The sequence below is a fragment of the Nyctibius grandis genome, chromosome Z (assembly GCF_013368605.1).
Source record: "Nyctibius grandis isolate bNycGra1 chromosome Z, bNycGra1.pri, whole genome shotgun sequence".
In the NCBI taxonomy this organism is placed as follows: domain Eukaryota; kingdom Metazoa; phylum Chordata; class Aves; order Nyctibiiformes; family Nyctibiidae; genus Nyctibius; species Nyctibius grandis.
This window is the reverse complement of record NC_090695.1, coordinates 28,930,314-28,944,372: the sequence shown is the minus strand read 5'-3', so window position 1 is coordinate 28,944,372 and position 14,059 is coordinate 28,930,314. Positions and strand designations below refer to the sequence as shown.

General features: G+C 37.3%; 1 protein-coding gene across 6 annotated transcripts in view; it reads left to right on the top strand.

The window, feature by feature from the left end:
* Positions 1–14,059, top strand: part of JAK2 (Janus kinase 2) — a 96,914-nt gene that overhangs the window by 61,694 nt on the left and 21,161 nt on the right. For all 6 annotated transcript variants that reach the window (XR_011050042.1, XM_068422514.1, XM_068422516.1 and 3 more), the window contains 8 exons: positions 2,638–2,795; positions 4,213–4,324; positions 6,090–6,276; positions 7,725–7,852; positions 8,370–8,504; positions 9,738–9,825; positions 11,901–12,028; positions 13,177–13,315. Coding sequence is in view for 5 of the 6 variants with exons in the window: in XM_068422514.1 (XP_068278615.1) it covers positions 2,638–2,795; positions 4,213–4,324; positions 6,090–6,276; positions 7,725–7,852; positions 8,370–8,504; positions 9,738–9,825; positions 11,901–12,028; positions 13,177–13,315 (1,075 nt within the window). In the remaining variant the exon portion in view is untranslated. The remainder of the gene's footprint in view (positions 1–2,637; positions 2,796–4,212; positions 4,325–6,089; positions 6,277–7,724; positions 7,853–8,369; positions 8,505–9,737; positions 9,826–11,900; positions 12,029–13,176; positions 13,316–14,059) is intronic.

The window sequence follows — 14,059 nt, the reverse complement described above, 5'->3', positions numbered from 1 at the left end:
CCACCCCTCCCTTCTTCCCAGGCTCAGCTTCACTGCTGATTTTCTCAACCTCCTCCCCCTGAGTGGCGCAGGGGGATGGGGAATGGGGATTGCAGCCAGTTCATCACACGTCTCTGCCGCTCCTTCCTCCTCACACTCTTCCCCTGCTCCAGTGTGGGGTCGCTCCCACGGGAGACAGTCCTCCACGAACTTCTCCAACGTGAGTCCTTCCCACAGGGTACAGTTCTTCATGAACTGCTCCAGTGTGTGTCCCTTCCACAGGGTGCAGTCCTTCAGGAACAGACTGCTCCAGCATGGGTCCCCCACGGGGTCACAGGTCCTGCCAGCAAACCTGCTCCACCGTGGGTTCGTCTCTCCATGGGGTCACAGCCTCCTTCGGGTGCATCCACCTGCTCCACCGTGGCCCTCCATGGGCTGCAGGGGGACAACCTGCCTCACCATGGTCTTCACCACAGGCTGCAGGGGAATCTCTGCTCCAGTGCCTGGAGCACCTCCTCCCCCTCCTTCTTCACTGACCTTGGTGTCTGCAGAGTTGTTACTCTCACATATTCTCACTCCTCTGTCCGGCGGCTGCTGCTGTTGCGCAGCAACTTTTCCCCCTTCTTAAATAAATTATCACGAAGGTGCTACCACCATTGCTGATGGGCTCGGCCTTGGCCAGCAGCAGTTCTGTCTTGGAGCCAGCTAGCATTGATTCTGTGGGACACAGGGGAAGCTTCTAGCAGCTTCTCACAGAAGCCACCTCTGTAGCCCCCCCCTGCTACCAAAACCTTGCCATGCAAACCCAGTACAAGTTGTTTCTTGCTTTATCTCCGTGACTGATCTGTGGGCCTTTAGGGCTCCCCATCTCAGGCATTTCTGTGACCAGAGAGCTTTCTTTTCTGTGTGTATGTGAAAGAGCCGTGTACAGCTTATGTACTTCTTTTCTGTAAAAATAATCTTTAAAAATTCCAAAAATATTTCAATAAGCATTAACTAGTTTTATTGTCTCTCTAATGATGCTTTTTTAAAAAAAGGCATATGGTTTACTTTCATTTGTAGTAGAATTGTGATTCACATTCATTTCCTGCATTAATGGCATAGAATTAATGACCTGTTAAGAATTTGAAAATTTTTCAAGGCTTTTTATTGAAACATAAGAGTAGCTGGAATATCTGGGATGTGCATCTATGATGCTGAGAGCATAGTAATATTTCACATTGGTGGAGGAGGCTTCCTTAATCTTGAGCCACTAAAGTTCTCTTTAAAAATTCTCAATAGTGGTAGTTAGGTACTTCACTGCATATGCTTCTGAGAGTAAAGACTTTCTAAAAGCTTATCTAAAAAGCTACTGAAGAGTAAGGCAGAGTAGGAAGAAGTGCAGTAGCTGCTGTTTTGCTTATGGTTTGTGTGTGTACACTTTACACACCTGAATTAGCTGTTGTGTAAATGAGAATTTGTGATTTTGTTTAACCTGTTACACAGCTAGTATAATTCATTATAGAAATGTCCTTTACACAGTTCTAGGATACATGGATTGATTAAAATGGCTGGATTTGAAGGTCTGTTTGTGTGGGGTTTCTGATCATGGTGAAACAACTGGATAGAGAGTTGTTTCCAGGTCCTCTTTTAATGAGGAGTTTGAAGTCTCCAAACAAATACTTGGGACGTCATCAAAAGCTTTCTTATTGCTGTCTAGCAAAGAACTTGCCAAGGAATTGTGTTCAGCTACTAAGTGTGTCCCCAGTGTCATGGGCAAACTTGTGCAGCATGTACTAAAGTCTGTTCTGTTGGGCTACACTACTGAATGAAATCTAGTGTGACTCTGTAGATGGTAGAGTAACACTTCTCTGTTGAAGCAAAGACAGCCTTTAATGCTCTAATGCAACTGTCATATTATTAAGAAAATATAGATAATTACAAAAAATAACTATTTTCCTTTATTGACAGTAATAAATATGTTGTTACAGATGGATTTAATTTTGCCCTGCTCTTACCTGTTCAACGTATTCTGCATAGACCTCTTCCACACCCCATTTTCCTTTGACCATGTTATTCTTCTCCCCACTTCCATCCATCTTAACTCTCTTCATAGTAGTTAAAGGTCAGCTTCTATATATGATCCAACTCAGGATGCCAGTTTTTGCTGACCACTAGTTAAATTTTCAGGCAGGTACTTTCCTAGAGATTTTTCTTTGCTACTTGAAGGCAGCCCCATAAATCTTTGGTAAGCCAAGGCTTTTCTTTAGGGGAAAAAAATAACACTGTATTGCCAGTGCAGTAGATGTCTGCCATGCTGAGTTGTATCTACTCAGTTTTTTCCTTTCAAATGTTCCCTCTTGTCAGAATTCCTTTGGTGTTTCATATATTTAGAGTAAGGAGTTTTTTATGGCAGATTTGTTTTGTCTGTGTTTAATTTTGAACATTGAAGATTGCTAACAAGTTTTGGGTGGCATCAGGAAGGTAGAACTATAGAAACAGTAGTAAAAAACAATTGGGATATATTTAATGTATGCATATATTTATATATTTTATACCATTACCATATCCAGGAATTTTGTGTTGCCTGTTAAAAATTGAAATGCTTTCTCTCCCCCTCCTTCCCCTTCCCCACCTTCCACCCCCTGTACTCCTTATTCTCCCCTGGCAATTTAACAGGAGGCTGAATTTCAGTCATTAAGAGAAGCTCTCTCCTTCGTATCATTAATTGATGGATATTACAGATTAACTGCGGATGCCCACCATTATCTCTGCAAAGAAGTAGCACCACCATCAGTCCTTGAGAATATCCAAAGCAACTGCCATGGACCAATTTTGTAAGGAATTTTTTAGCAATATAACAATGTGGTATGTTTTTTGAAAGGTGAACTTTAGTAGACTGTGAACCATGATGGACATCTTGAAATGTGTATTTATTACATTTATACAACATAAAATGCTTTACATTTTCCCTCTTATTTTTAACTTTGCAAAATACAATGCCTTCTTGACATATTATGAAAACAGATTGGAAGATTCTGGATTTAATTTTCTTCCCTTAGAATTCCTCTTAGAATTCTCAGGTGAGACAGGCGTCAAAGTCATGATGCTGACTTTACAGAATTATAGTTACTATCATGGCAGCAACATACAGTGTCGTAGACAGAGGATCTCATGTTTTTACTGCAGCCTCTAGTAGTTATATTATCTGAGTTGCCAAGGGGAAAAAGGCAGATTCAGAGAACAGTATTTGAGCAAGGATTGCAGTAAACTGCTAGCCACATAAATTGGAGGTTTTGTTTGTTTTTAAGGAATGTTGTCTCCTTGTTTGCTTTCTTTGTCGTTTTTTTTTTGAGGAAGAATTTAGTACCTTAATTGAAATTTTTAAAATTTTTTGTAGTAGTTCATATACTATTGTTTATTATTTGCAGAAGCACACATGGGAGCTTGGAAATGTTTTGTTAGGCAGAATAAAATGGATATTTGCTTTAGTTACAGAAAGCTTGAAAGCTGATATATGCAAGATATATTGCATGAAACTAGCACTGTCTACTCAGCTAATACAGAATAGTACTGTAAACTTCCCAATGACAGAAAGAGGATAGGTGTTATAGCCTTCAGAAGAGATAGAGGAGAGCGATGGAGAACGACACAGTGTCCTAATCACATTTCCTGCACTAATGACTGATGTTGTATATTGACCTTTATTTAGGGCTGTTCAGAAGGATGTGCAATGAGTCTAGACCTTTCCAAGCCATTCTATTCCTCATTCCCTGAGACGGATAGACATTTAGCAAGGCTCGTTTAAGGGGAAATTGGTTCTTGAAGTAATAAGTGATGTTTTATTTCAACTCCTCTTTCTTGTTAGCCCTTTCCCAAGTTAAACCCACACAAAGATTTTGCTAATTTTAGCTTATTTATTAGGCAGTTTTATCACAGCTTCTTCCATAATGGATATTGACAGTGATATCATAAGCCTAGGGGAATACACTTTTTTAGGCTGTAAGATTTCTCATCAAATAAATAATTGTGGTGGTTTCAGTATTAAGAATTTTTAATGTACTGCTCTCTACATAAGCAGTCACCCTGAATAATGGAAAATTAAGGGACAAAGAGATTAACTCAAAGGAAGCTGTGAAAAATTGACAGTTTGAATTGTTATATTAGATATCTGATAATAATGCTCATTGGCCAATCTCTGACGTTGCTGGATTTTGAAATTATGCAATATTAAACGTTTTGTTTTTACTATAGCATGGACTTTGCTATCAGTAAACTGAAGAAAGCGGGTAATCAGACTGGTTTCTACGTTCTTCGTTGCAGTCCTAAAGACTTTAAAAAATACTTCCTCACCTTTGCTATAGAGGTTTGTATTCTGCCTTAGATAGTACCTGTATAGTCTTTATTGCGTTATAATAATGAGCCTAGGATGTTCAGTAGATGATTCTGAATTTTCTCCTCAGAATGTTTATCTGATGTATATATTCTATAGCTACTTCTGTCAGATTGGCCAGCTTTCAGGGTCTTGTGAGAAACATCAAAATACTTGTATGGTAAAGAATTGCTAATGACACGTACCATATGGCTAAGAGAACAAGACAGGTGGAGGGAAGAGAGCTTGAGAGTTCTGGGGATGGTGACGTGGCTCTTGGGATTGTAGTAAATGTTTGGGTGGTGGAGTGGTTTGAGGTTGGTGGTTTTTTTTTCTTTGTTTAAGGTTTGGGGGTTTTTTAGTTGGATTTTTTCATGGGATTTCCACCCACCCCATTCTCCTCCCCCCACTCAGATAGGGCTTACAACTGAGTATACAGCCCATGGTGATCTGAGAGTGTCTCTCCTTCACAGATTCTTCTGGGTTTGGGTCCTGTCACCAGCCCCAGTGCTGGGCCAGCCAGATCATTTGCTAGCTTGCTGCAAACCAGCAGGAAAACCCAAGTACTACCTTGCCTAGTTAAAAATCTGCAACACAGATCTCCTGATGGATATCTGGTGTTAGCTAGAGTGGGAGCCACCTTTGAAATGCCTGCAATTCTCACGCGGCTAAAGAACCAGATGTACCTCTCCTCTGTGAGACTGCAGTTAGTGATAATACAGTACTTTAATATTGCTGTTACATAATTGCATGATCTTGTTCCATGGATGGGCTTCTCTTTAATTAAATTAACAGAGCTGCCTTTGGGTTTTTGACTAGGGAAGGTAATACTTGGGTTTTCCTGCTGGTTTGCAGCAAGCTAGCAAATTTGCTAAATGCTGTCAGAGATATATACATCTCTGAAAATGACAAAATAATTTTGATGTGTGGATGGAGAAGTAAACAGCCATTTTAAGATCAGTTTCAGAAAAATTTTATGTCCAGTCAGTGAAGTGTGTTTGATAGGGAATTTTTTAGACTAAGAGATCAGTCCCTGAGCAAGCTTAGAGAGTCAAAGTCTGAGAGTCAAGCTTGTGAGTTAAGCCTGCCATTAAGTGACCTCGCCACATTTTTTTTTTCTTGTTCTGAGTCTTTCTGGGCAAGCTGTTAGGCTTTTGAGACTCAGAATTTGTTGGAACATTTTCCACAGTGTTGACGTGAAGGATCATGAAAGCACTATTAAGTGCTCTGCTTGTTTAAAAATGTTAATGGGATCTTTTGAAGACTCATTGTAAAAATAATTCAGTGCATATTGAAAATCTGTGCTAGGAACTAATTGCTTAGAACTGTACTGTAGATGACAGAAAAATAGAAATACAGCTGAGATCTCCAAATGCTTGCCGAAAGAACATGGAGTATGAGCATTTGCGCTATTGCTTCCAACAAAATTTTATTTTGATATTACCCCATGTAAGGGTGAAGAAGCTTTCATTACTAGCTCTGAAGGATTTTTCCTATGATCCATTGTCTGTTTTCTCAGCTCCACCTTTGCAGATTTCATAACATTTGTTTTTCCTAGCATCAACGTGCTAATTCTAGTGATGGGAGTAGAATCATGTTTTCTCAGAATCAATATTACATAGTGAGAACAAAATAACGAATTATGGTAATGTGTACCTGAAGCATTCTTTCTTTAATTAGTAGAGTGCTATACATTTAACTAAGCTTTCAAATACTAAATATTGATCAATTTTATTTTTAATGGAAAAAATCTCTGCAGCATGAGAATACCACTGATTATAAGCACTGCTTAATTACAAAGAATGAGAATGGAGAATATAATCTCAGTGGAACCAAGAGAAGTTTTGGTAATCTTAAGGATCTGTTGACCTGTTACCAGACAGAAACTGTCCGTTCAGACAGCATAATTTTCCAGTTCATCAAATGCTGTCCTCCAAAACCAAAAGGTAAGAGATTATTTCTAAGCAGAAGGGTTTCCAGCTTTTAGATTAAAAATTTAAAAATAAGTTAACATTAAATGACTCTTAGGTAGGTAGAGATATATGTTTGTGTGGCTTGTTTTAAATTTCACCGACCTATTTGTTCACCTTCTTAGTCATAGTTTTCAGTCCTAGTGTCTGCCAAATTTTACTTTGTTATAAGATGGTCTTCCAGAAAGAATCGCGGTAGCCAGTTTTATGATGAGAAGCAAAACTGCTTTCTTAATTGCAGCGGATTGTGTGCAGCAGCATTTCTTCTTCAGTTGTTTTCACATTTTGAGAAGGGAAGAGCTACTAAATGTATCATTTCTCACAGAAGATGGTTCCATGAGCAATGGAACCAACAATGCCAGTCAATTTCTTTCGTTGTTTGTTGACATCTTAGCTGAACTATGCCAAGGCTGCAGTGTGATTTCAACTTCTTTTTAACATGCTGAAAAATACACATGGAATAGAGCTCCTGCCTGAGGAGTGAATTTTTCTTGAAATTACAGAAAAGGCTTTTTCCTAGCTTTGATATTCATAATCTCTTCCCCTTTATGAGTTCTGATAACGTCTGCCCTTTTAGTACTACTTACAGTTAATATTAGTCTTTGTCTCTATCCAAGTCCCTGTTTAAACAAAAACTTGAGAGAACAGATTGGTTGGTATCAGTTTTACCTTTCTCAAATTTTATTTAAATTAGACAATGGATTCAAAGGCTTAGAAAAGATTCAACAAGTAAATACACAGGCACATTACAGAGAATAATTTTGTAACCTTATTTCCATCAAAACCAAGAATGTATTTGCATCACAATTGTAAATTATTGAATCAATATAATTGCACATGCATGCATGCATATACCCACAAGTAGGTACCTGTCAGCTTTACTTTTACTAACAGACCTGCTGTACGTCATGGAGGGCCTTTTTTCAAAATCACTTGAAGAATAATTACTCCGGTAAACATAAGGCAATGAGGATCACTAAAGTGCTGCCGGGGCAAAAATATGTAAAAGCTTTAAAGAGGCATCAGAAAGATATGCATGTCTTTAACAGAATGACTTCATAATATAAAATAAGAAGGTGACTTACATCCCCCTTTTCCATCCCTGATTGTTACTACAAATACAGCAGAAGTTAAAATGTGAAAGGAGGCAGGAATATTTTCAGAATGTTTGTCAAAAGTAGGAGTACTTAAGAAACTTATAGCTGAATGGACCTAAATGTTTTGCTGGTTAGAAAAAATCAGACTTTGAATTTGATTAATGAAATACTGTGTGGCTTTTTGAATAAACTGATCTCAATGTGATACCTTTTTTTTGTTGGATTAACAGCTTCTAATTGATAATCCGTCTGAAATAATACTGGTTTAGTTTTCTACTTTACAAATTTACTTTGTTTTTCTTTTCCCCACCCTCTTTCTTCTCTCAGATAAATCAAATCTCCTAGTCGTCAGAAGCAATACTGTTTCTGATGTACCTTCATCACCTACACTGCAGAGACACAATAATGTCAACCAGATGGTCTTTCACAAAATCCGGAATGAGGACTTGATATTCGTAAGTCCACTAGTTGCTTCTTCCACTGCAGATGGTTGGTTTAATACACCCTAAGTTTTAAAAAACTCAGTATATGTTTAAAAGACCCTTATCTGAGCTAGGAGATTTTTGCTGTAATCTTTCCCTAGTTAGAGTTGTGAGAGAAGATATATTTTTTAAATTTTCCATTAATACAAATAATGGGGGTTTTATTAAATAGGAATAACTTTTGACTGTAGTAGCAGTTGTTTTGTTTACTTCTGGGGATGTCTAAATACATCTTAATAACAGCAATTCCTTCCTCTCTGGTTCTTGCAGCAAGTTCTTTTCTGAGATCCTTGAGGAGTCAGTAAAAAATAAGCAAAGATTTAAGCTGTTTCTGATACAGTTGCTTCCTTGTCCCCTCAGTCTGACTCTAGAGGTGTGCTAGCTGTAAAGATTTGCGTATGCATTACTTAGGGTGGCTGTTTAAGAGATCTTTTGCAAAACAGACAAAGATTTCTCATTTTTTCACATCTGTATCCTTCTTGTCTCCTAGGAGGAGAGTCTTGGACAAGGCACATTTACTAAGATTTTCAAAGGTGTAAGGAAAGAAGTGGGAGACTATGGCCAGCTCCATCAAACTGAAGTTCTTTTAAAAGTGCTGGATAAAGTGCATAGAAACTACTCTGAGGTTGGTGTAATTGTTGACTGCTGTATAACATTTGTCCATGCTATGCTGAGCATTACTTTTCTTACAATAAACGAGTGTTTATTATATGGTAGAGGGTTGTATGTTGAGCCAAGCTTGTTCTTGGCCTTGTGACACTGGGAGGATGGATTTGAGACTGGCTTTGGGAAGTACACCTATTTACTTTATTTCTTCTCTCCCCACCATCCATCAGAGAATTCAGAGCTACCCACTGACAGCCAGCGAACAGTTTCTTTGTACAATACAAGTATCACAGGAGAAGTGGTATGGCCACAGAATTGCCTTTACCAGTAAATTCATTATGTACAGATGAGGGACCAACACTTACGGAAAGTTACTTTCTTTTGATAAACTATCTTCAGTGTTTTGGACTCATCCTGATTCACCAGTAAAATCAACTTTTCACATCAAGTCATAAAAAATCAGAAGTATTTATGTATGAGAAACACTTGCCATATGTAGAATGATCTGTATTCTCGCTTAGAGTTATCACTGTTTGAGTGAAGCTGTGAGCAAACCTGAAATGCCTTTGCGCAAAAAGTAGTACACTGGTAATGTAATTGAGCCCAAGATAGTGTATATGAGAATTTAGTTATAAGGACTTTAAAGCTAATATTAATAAGCAGTGTAGCCATACACTTTTGACAATTGAAAACAATAAAGTAACTGTAACCCATATTTTAATTTTAATAAGCTGGGTAATATACATACCTTCTAAAGTTAAGTGAAAATCAGTTGTTGAAAGGACTAAGGGTACAGAAATACAAATATAGGCACCTGAAGGGGAAAATGAGCTAATTTTGACCTTGTTTGTTGAGTGAATAATCAATACACAAGCAAGTGTAGTTGGAGATGCCACTGAAGAGAATTTTAAAAAAGACTAAAGAAATAAAAGCATTTGAAACCTTCCTGACAAGGTTAGGTAAGGTCTCACAGTAGTGGATGAGTGATAATACTTCTTGTCTTCGTAACTTAGTAATGTGCTATGAAGAAATAAATTGGAAACTGAATAGTGCATTATGAAAGAATGGATTGGAAACTGAATAGTGTGTCATGAATTTGTCTGCGGTTTACTTTACAGTTAACTGACATGGGAGAAAAGATGCTTTTTAAAATGTGGAGATACACATTTATTAGAAATCATGTAACGTTTTGGGGTTTTGTTTTCACTGATATTTATTCTCTCTCAATCTCTCTCTCTCTCCTTCCTCAAAGTCCTTCTTTGAGGCAGCAAGTATGATGAGCCAGCTTTCTTACAAACATTTGGTGTTAAATTATGGAGTCTGCGTATGTGGAGAGGAGAGTAAGTAGAAATTAATTATCTTTTTGTACTAATTTTATACAGCTGTCATTAGAGTTTGCCATTGGTTCTGGGTAAAAGTGGGGGACGGGGGACGACACCAAAACAAGCTGTCACCCCAGCTGGACACCCAATATATGTTCACATTGCAGTAATATTAGTCTTGGCATCAGAGAACTAGTTAATATGGTGATAACAAAGAAAATGGAAAAATTGTGTCAATACAGTCAGTGTGAATAGTAACCTCTGTAAATGACTCGCAGTCATGTCTGTTCTATCTGAAAATCTCACTTTTGAAAAGTTTTGCTGAGCTTCTGAAACGAGCTTTTGAAATACCAGGAAAATTGCACCCCTACATTGTATCAATTGTGGTTAGCTAGAAAGGGAAGTGCTTGGCTACTCAAGAAAATCTTAATTTTCTGTGATCAGAAACACAGAAACTGCCACCCTTTTCCACCCATGTGCTGACTTTGTGAGCACAAGTATAGCTTTGGTTTAGAGATCCCATTCTGAAAACACGAGGTCCCATTATTTCAACAAAAATACCACAAAATGTTAACAAAGGTAAAATCTTTGCATTGTCTACAGAAGTAGAATGTGTTTTCAGTTTAGCTTACTGCATTGTGACTATGTATTAATAAGGGTTTTTTTTAAGAACACCTGAAACACATTTATAACATCTTGTAATGAAGTATTAATTTTGGATGGTCATTACATGCTTATGTGTGCTATCTTCAAATATGCGCTGCTGGGTCTCACTTTGGTAGTTTTTCCTCTTCATTCAGTCTTTGGGCAGTCAGCTTGCCCTAAAACCGTATTTTTTTTTGTGATTACAGATTTGTAACAAAGGGAAGCATTTTATAACTATATAAGCTTATTGTGTAGATGATCGCCTGTTTTAAGAGAGAAAGAATTTGCAAAAGGGAGGGTGAATTCTATATCAGGAGTTGCTTCTCTTAGGAGGCTGGAAAAGGCATAGCAGCACATTTGGTCAAGAACTTGTTACGCCGGTTTTGCAGATATGCCCACAAGTGTTTTTTCTAGTTTATTTATTGTACCATGCATGGGGACTGTACATAAAATTTCAGGTAGATCCAGTGTATAATGTAAAAAAAAAAAAAAAAAAATCTAAAGATATATATGGTTACTTATTTCTCCTTTAGATCACAGTTGCCCTGTATAGATGGTTCTATATCTGAAGGCAAGAGGTTTATTACAGTTTAGTAAGAGGCAGTTACAAAGAAATAGGAAGAGAGGCTGTTATTTTTTCAGTGGATTACACACTTGATGTACAGATTTGATGGAAATTGCTTCATGTAATTGTAAAAAAAAATGTAGTTTGCTGTCTATAAAATGAATTTGTTATAAAAATCAGTTTATTTGTTGTAATCAAATTTAGAGTCTAAATGAGAAACACTGCAATGTGAACATCTTACAGCTGAAGGCAAGAGTTCGGTCATGCAATTTGAAATTGTTGTATTGAAATTGATGAAGACTGTGCAGTACTATGAAACAAATCTTGTTTTTCGGGTTGTTTGCTGGATGGCTGCATGGAGGCATATGTCATATATATATATATACACCATTTTTTTGTGCAAATATTAGTCTGTTTTCAAGAAGAGTATCTTGTCAACAAGGCATCATATTTTTCACTAAGAATATAGATTGTAAACAGCTATGAAGTGATGAATGACTTGAATGTTATTCGACTCACTACATTGATACTGCTCTACACTACTATGCTTTATCAGAAGTTATGTTATTTATTGTGCCTTTCAAATAAGGGTGGAAGGATGCTTACTGGATGTGTTAAGGTGGAAACCTACTCTAAAAAACCTATTAAATCTAGTAATTTTGCATTTGAGAAGAAATTAGGCGACTTTCACACCCTGAAGAAGTATAAAGAATGTAGAATATTTGTGGCAATACTCAGATGTCATATAGCTTCAAATTTATAGTTTGTTCACTGACAAGATAACAAAGAAAGAGATGGGTAGCACTAGAGTAATGAATCTGTCCTAAAATTCCATTATTTGTTGTTGGTTTTAATTGTTACTCTTTTTACCATTTTAAATCAGACATCCTTGTACAAGAATATGTAAAATTTGGATCCTTGGACACGTATTTGAAAAAGAATAAAAATCTTATCAATATCTTGTGGAAGCTGGAAGTAGCCAAACAGTTGGCATTAGCCATGCATTTTCTGGTAAGTGGTTTATTCTTCAGTTTTTTTAATGGCTGAATTCAACTGTTTCAGGCTAATACATGTAGAATGGCTGAGCTGTTACCCTACTTCTTAAACTCTGGAGGGTATTTGAAAATAGCCTGGGCATATACCAGATAGATAGTGGATAGCCAAGGACAGACCTTTGTATCTTGCAGAAAGTGTAATTAAATTTCCCATTCTTTTTTCATGCTTTATGTTTTATTGTGAAATAAAAAACATATATCCAGTGACTTTCTCACCTCCCCACAGAATTGGTCCTTCCTGGTTTACCCACCTCAGCTCATGATGCTGAACATAAACTGTTTCCTGATAGTGTTAGTAGTTAACCCCTGGGAGGGGAAACCGTTGTACTGTTCAAACTGCTAGTACATTCTTTTTGTGCATTAGGTCCTAACCTTACAGTCTGTTTAATTCAACATACAGGCCATTATTCGAGACAGGCTATGTGATTAGATGAATCTTCCCTTTAACGGAGTTTAAATGTTCTTATATTAATTTTAAATGGGTCATTTGGTGACCTTATTGCAGTCTACAACTACCTGAAGGGAGGTTGTAGTGAAGTGGGAGTTGGCCTCTTCTCCCAGGCAACTAGCGATAGGACAAGAGGACACAGCCTCAAGCTTCGCCAGGGGAGGTTCAGGTTGGACATTAGGAAGAATTTCTTTTCAGAAGGGGTCATTAGGCATTGGAATGGGCTGCCCAGGGAGGTGGTGGAGTCACCATCTCTGGCTGTGTTTAAGAAAAGACTGGACATGGCACTTAGTGCCATGGTCTAGTTGACAGGGTGGTGTCAGGGCAACGGTTGGACTCGATGATCGCTGAGGTCTCTTCCAACCTGGTTGATTCTGTGATTCTGTGATACTGATGGATCAGTATTCTTCTGAGCTAATGTACATCAAATAGTTTTAAACTCGAAACTTTAGGTAGATAATTAAAATGAATGAAAATTGGCTAGAAACTATAACTCAGAGCAACTGATGAAATGTCTGAAGTTTGATCAACTTAATCTATGCACATTATTTTCTTTGCTGATGTTTCCCTCATGCTGTAAAGTATTGGTTTTTAAATATCTCTTCAACCATAAAATTTTTTTTGTCAGTATGTAAAAGATGCATTTCTGTTCATAGGAGGATAAAGGCCTTGTTCATGGGAACGTCTGTGCAAAAAACATCTTGCTTATCAGAGAGGAAGACAGGAAGTCTGGAAACCTTCCATTTATAAAATTAAGTGATCCTGGCATCAGTATTACAGTTTTGCCAAGAGATAGTAAGTCTTTGTGTCAGCTTTCTTGTTCAATGCTTCTGACTTGAAAAATAAGTTTGAGGGGTTTTTTTTTCTGACCCCCATCTAAGGTACTTCTGTTACAGTAAATTCCTTCATCCATCACTTCAAAATAATCTCTGCAGTCCTAGTCAGCAGTTTTGAGTGTATCATCTTTATCAGAAAATAGCTACAGGAAATAAAGCCACAATTCTCCATTGTGTGAGGTTTTTTTTCCTGCTGTTCTCATTTTCAACTTGTTTTTCATGGTAGTACTACTAGTATGCTATAATGTACCATGAGTAAGTCTGTTGCATCTGCAGGCAGCTGCTGGACTTAGTATCCTATTATTGATCAAGATTAAATTGTTGTATTTTATAGCTTGGAGAAGCTTTTAGAGTTGAAAGTAAATGCACTTTTGAAAATGCTGCCTGGCAGTTGAAAATCATCTTCAGTGCATTTCTTGGTGAAAACCTGAAGCTACTTGATAATGCTAAACATACTGGATTATCATCTGCCATTGAGGCTGTTCTAATGCTTTATAAGCAGCAAAATTAATTAAATGAAAAGAAATGAAAAGTGTGCACACAATTGTTATGCTAATGAAACTGAAGTAACCTTACTATTCTTTATCTAGACTTTTTAATAATTTTGGAAAAATGAACACACTTTATACTTGGTAATTTTAGACATGCCAAAAGAAATCATGCATCTAAGAGACTATAAGCAATGCAGTGTCATTATTCTCCA